The 6,000-nt window shown below is 43.6% G+C and overlaps 1 protein-coding gene across 1 annotated transcript in view; it reads right to left on the reverse strand.

Moving 5' to 3' along the window:
* LOC115480479 (adenylosuccinate synthetase isozyme 2-like) overlaps positions 1-5,540 on the reverse strand; it is a 29,255-nt gene extending 23,715 nt beyond the window's left edge. The window contains exon 1 of the mRNA XM_030219189.1: positions 5,321-5,540. Coding sequence (XP_030075049.1) covers positions 5,321-5,500 — 180 coding nt within the window. The 5' untranslated portion in view covers positions 5,501-5,540. The remainder of the gene's footprint in view (positions 1-5,320) is intronic.
* Positions 5,541-6,000: the final 460 nt, after the last annotated feature.

Below are 6,000 nucleotides of genomic sequence, written 5' to 3' on the forward strand. Positions count from 1 at the left end.
GAATCAAACTATTCTCTATCCACGAGGCTAAAATCTCTCTGGTTGAATGAACTTTAAGAGCGTGCAGCACCTGACAACCCTTAAGAATATAAGCCAACACAATGGCTCCTTTGAGCCAGTGGGCTATAATCACCTTGGATGCCGCTGCTCCTTTGTTCTGTCCTCCAAAAAGCACAAACAATCTGAATGCTCAAACTCCTACATTCTCTTCAGATATGCCAACAAAACTCTCTTCACATCCAAATGTGACAAATGTACACCGCCTTGGGTGAATCTCTTCATAAAGGTGATTAATAAATCCCATAAATAAATGATGCTACTCCCCATTGCCTTTTTCATCCCCCAGAACTGGCAAAGAAAGGGACTGAGTCACATGCAAGGCCAAGACTACCTTGGAAAGAAAAGAAGGAACCATACACAAAACCACTTTGTCATAAAAAAGAATTGCAAGAAGGGCTCTTGACATGACAAGGCTTGCAATTCCGAAATCTGCCTACCTAATGAGATAGCCGCCAGCAGGACCGTTTTCAAGGTTATATCCTTTATGGTGTAATCCAACAAGGGCTCAAAGGGGAAGAAGAGAGAACCAAGAGTACTGAATTCAGATCCCACTGAGAGACTATTGGACAACATGGCGTATAGAGGAGTTTGGCTCCCCTCAGGAAATGCACCACATTTGGAAGAGGCCAAAGATTTTCCGCTAACTGGATCATAAAAACACGCCAGCACCTCAATCTGTACCTTCAGGGAGGCCAAGGTCAAACCCTTATCCAAACCATCCTGCAGAAACGCTAAAATCTCAGGAATCAACGAAAAGTATCACTATTCCTTTCCTGACACCAACCCTCAAAGATACACCGAACCGTGAAGTACGCCAAAGAGATGGATCGCCTGCGAGATTTCAACACTGTAACCCAAGGTGAATAACTTTTCCATCTCAGCTGTGCCCTCTCAAGAGCCAAGCCGTGAGAATGGAGACAGATCCGGCATTGCCACCGAACCCTGGATTAACAGATTCACCAACCTGAAGAAACTCAAAAGGAGGACCTACCGCCAGGCGAAATAGATCTCTGTACCACAGCCTCCAAAGACAATTTGGCACCACCAGGACCACCCAACTGGGGTGCTTCTCGATACACTGAAGAAGATATCCCACCATCAGCCATGGAGGAAACACATACAGCAGTACCTGAGATGGACACAGCTGAATCAATGAATCGATGTCCTCCAAGAGGACTGTTGGTACAACCAGGAAAGGACCCCTCTATTAAACATAAGCAGTCAGCCATGGAGAAATCCTTTTTTTTTTTTTTTTAAGGTGACTGACAGCTGTTCAAAAACACAGGCACTTAAAGCTCAAAGGGGAGACTTCCAGAGCTGAGGAACAACAGTCCTCCCGAAGAGGGGGGGGGGAGTGATCCGACTGTCTGGATGTAATAACCTTGGGTTCTATGTAGCCTCCTTGGACCAACATCCCAACTGCCCAGAATCACTGTCACAAGACAGCCACAGAGAGATGTGATCTCTCTAATTCTATTTTTTTTTTTTAAATCGGGACTCTACACAACTAACTAGTGAAATTAAAAAGCGGTACACCGAGTTTCCTCTCCCTTAGGCCTACCAGACACTTCAGTCTGTAGAAGTTGCACATCCACCATCTGCTGGAGTCTGAGAACATACTAACTGGCAAGGAATTGAACAGGAATCTCATTCAGTTTCAAAGACAAGTCTCAGTCTTTATCTGCTGGTACACAAGCATAACCCAACAGTCTAGACCGGTGTGGAGCACCACTATGAAAGCAAGAGTTTTTGTCTAAGATCTCTCCCTGGGGTGGAGGATATTTATAGAAGGATAAAGATAATTGAGAAGTAGGAGCTTTTCTGAAAGGTCTGAATGGGGTGGGGATAATTATGTGATGTGGCTGTTTTTATGAAGGTACTTCCTGAGGGACCATTATTTATTGAAAGCTGGGGTTTTCATGAAGGTGTATTGCCATGACAGGGTTAATTTTGAGATGGGCCATTTAAGGAGGGGTCTCCTCAGGGAGGAAATATTGAAGACTATGATGTTTCTGAAGCATTCTGTACCATATCCTATTATTTTTATGACTTTTTTTTCAACTTAAAAGTTTCACATTTTCCATGCTAATGAGAATCTGAATCATATTTACAAATGATTGCTTCACACATCTTATAAACTACTAATGAGGAGACAATCATGAGGTATACTCCTAACAAGAATCTTACACTCCATTCTCTACAGAGATAGCATGAGGCGCAATCCTACTATCCACTGTGGGGTTGTTTTTTGAGGGATTGATATTTAATGAGTCATGGTATTTATATATGTCATATGATGGTGGTGGTGCTTATGTGATATGGGATATTTAAAAGGGAAGTCTTCACGAAGAAATGTGCACAAGATAAGTACATTTCTGAAGGAATGTGGGTATTTTAAGGAGTTTGTCTGGAGTGAGGGTATTTAAGGAATGTTTTTATGAAGGGACTCCACAGCATGAGCATTTATGAGGGACCTCTCCAGGATGTGGGTGTTTATGGTATATTCTTGGGTAGGAGTATTTTATGAAGGAATTTCCAGAGGTGCAGCTATTTACAAGGGGTCTTCCCGGAATGGGATTACTAATGGAAAAACAAGTGTATTTTTGAATGATTTATTTATTTTTGTTTCTTGACCACATTTCCAGTGACAGAGCAGTTAATAACAATGAACATTCAATCATAACAAAGAATAAAATAATAAATTAGGGCCCTATACTAAAATGAAAACTATACCCTACCCACTGATCTCTTCAAAGGGGGCCCCTTAGATAGTTTCAAAATACTTTGCAATTGTCTATTTAGTAGGTGGAAATGGCTCACGTTAACCATGCGCTAATCGGCTGGCATGCAGCAATGTAGCTTAATTAACCGATTAGCACTGGGCACGCCTACTCTTCACCCTCCAAACACATCTCTGAAGAAGTGTGCACTGATGCCTGAACTTCCAAGGGTGCCTGAGTGGGGTGCACCATGGTAGTGCATTTTGGCACACAGGAAGCACGTGGTACAAATCACAAAAAGTAACACATATGAGGTTATCTTGTTGGGCAGACTGGATGGACCGTGCAGGTCTTTTTCTGCCGTCATCTACTATCTTACTATGTTACTTAGTAAAAGGACCCCTAAGTATGACCTTTAAAAATACAATTGTATAATTTTTATTTTTTTAGTTAATTTGTGTTCAACTGTCCTCCTTTAACCTTGACACATTCACAATGTCTTCAATGCCACTGAGCTGTTGGTTCAATGAATTCTGATGTTTCATTAATTAAGAGCTCAACTGTCTTGCAAGCTCCATCCTGTTGAAAAATAAGGTACTCTGAAATGTCTCGAATTTCAGGCAGGTTTCTGGGGGTCTCGTTTTTTCCGGACAATCAGCATCTTAAGAAAACTATCCCATCTGCTCTGGAAACGTTTGCAAAGCACACGTCTTTCCATGGGAGCACCAGAGCTAGAGGCACGTACTTAAGAAGCTGTTTCAAAAAGACCTAAAAGGAGATCGCCTCTCCTTGGCTATCTCTAGAGAAGTGACAGGAAAGACTCTCACTGAGATGTCCATCATCAGCCAAACTGTTCTTTACGCTTCTGACTGCTTTCGAAGGTTGCCCTTCTTCGTCAGATCGGAAATAAGCAAATGTGCTAGCTGACAGTGTATATAAGTGAAAACATTCAAGCATTACTATGACAATCTGACAGGGTGGGAGGATGGGGGTGGGTAGGAAGTAAGCATGGGGACATCAAAGCATATCATTGATATTCTAACAGGATGGGTGTGGATAGGTGAGGGGTGGGGTGATCAACAGAGACATACAGCTTTATGGTTTATAATGGGCTAGGAACCCCAGATCCTTGTCAAGTCCTTTCTGTTGGGTGTTAAAATATTCATCATTCTGACTTTAAAGGTCTTACGTTCTTGTATGGTTTTAAAGTTATCTTTCAGTATTCTCACTGTGAAATCACTGGTACAGTGTCCTGGTTCTGTGAAGTGCTGTCCCACCGGGGTGGGGGCCCTACTGGCTGTATTGTTCATGTGATGTCTATGTAAATTGAATCTTGTCTTAAGCATCTGGCCTGTTTCTCCAATATAGCATCCTTTGTTACATTTTTTTACACTGAATGATATATACCACATTGGAAGTGTAAGAAATGTAACGAAGGATGCTATATTGGAGAAACAGGCCAGATGCTTAAGACAAGATTCAATTTACATAGACATCACATGAACAATACTGGTGCCAGTAGGTCTCCCATGCCTGTTGGTCAGCATTTTACAGGACCAGGACACTGTACCAGTGACTTCAGAGTGAGAATCCTGAAAGGTAACTTTAAAACCATACAAGAACGTAAGACCTTTGAAGTCAGAATGATTGAATATTTTAACACCCAACAGAAAGGACTTAACAAGGATCTGGGGTTCCTAGCCCATTATAAACCATAAAGCTGTATGTCTCTGTTGATCACCCCACCCCTCACCTATCCACACCCATCCTGTTAGAATATCAATGATATGCTTTGATGTCCCCATGCATACTTCCTACCCACCCCCATCCTCCCACCCTGTCAGACTGTCATAGTAATACTTGAATGTTTTCACTTATATACACTGTCAGCTAGCACATTTGCTTATTTCTGATCTGACGAAGGGCAACCTTCGAAAGCTAATCAAGAAATGTATTAAGTTATGTCCAATAAAAAAGGTATCATCTTATTTTCTTTTCCATGTTTTATTTTGTTTGATTTCTATTGATAACCTTAAGAGTGGACTAACACGGCTACCACACTCCTCTGCTTCTTACTGCGAAAGCCCAGGCTCTGCGGGGCCTGCAGACCTTGCTGTCAGCACTGCCTCGAGGTGCAGCAGCTGTGGTCATCATACCCTGCTAGTACCAGCCACAGGAGTTAAAAAATTAAATTGCCTTTTGTGCGATGAAGCAGTTACTTTTTTTTTTTTTTTTTGCTCTGTTGGTTATAATTTCAGAAGATATATCGAGTTTGCATGTATGTGCTGCATTGGATGGTTATAACCAGTTTTGCGTTATAAATAAATAATATAAAATTACGTCAGCTCAATATCACTGGGACCCAGGATCAGTGTTAGGGGGTCGCAATCAGGGCAGTTGCCCCGGATCCCCATATCACAGGGGGCCCCAAACCTAGCTCAAGCTGTGTCTAGGGGGTGGGGGGGGGATGTATCTCCCCGAGTAAAGGGTTTCTTGAGAACACTATCCGGTGGGCGTATTTCCTGCCGGACCCTCGTTACCTGGCAGCGACACACCAGGTCCGCGTCCATCGCCAGCAGATCCACCACCTTGCCTTTGCCCTCATCCCCCCACTGTGCACCCAGCACTACGGTAACAGCATTCAGAGACCCCACCGCGCTCCGCACTTTCTTCACCATAGGCTCAGTCGCCCCATTGAAGCTACGTCTTTCCGCTGCCATGCCGCGGATGGTAAGAAAAGAATTCACAGAGACGAGAGCATGATGATGACGCCGGACGTCACGTCATCACCCATCCCCTTTTTCTCCACAATATGGCGCCGAGCGGGCCGGCTTCATCCGGGGACTCGCCTCGTTCCGTTAGTTACCCTTTATTTACGTGTCATACCAGTAACCTACCAGTCCAGTGCATTCCACTCGAAGCTTTCTGCCACCGGGAATACCCTTTTCCATCATGGCGCCAGCACAATTCGGTTCATCCAGAAACTCCGTTCTCCTGCATGTTAGAAAGTAGACAGTAAAAACGGCGGCTTAGACAGCAGATGAAGTACTCCATCGTTATGCGCATCACTGTACTAACCCAAGCCACTGGTCTTTACGCCTAGTTCTCTAGGTCCACCAGCGGGTCCAGGTTGTATTTCTCACGCATATTGTTTAGGGGGATACTGAAATTCTGACTCCTTGGTGGCCCTGCGGACTGGAAATATAGACCAGGCCAGCAT

This window comes from Microcaecilia unicolor, chromosome 11 (assembly GCF_901765095.1).
Source record: "Microcaecilia unicolor chromosome 11, aMicUni1.1, whole genome shotgun sequence".
Lineage (NCBI taxonomy): Eukaryota > Metazoa > Chordata > Amphibia > Gymnophiona > Siphonopidae > Microcaecilia > Microcaecilia unicolor.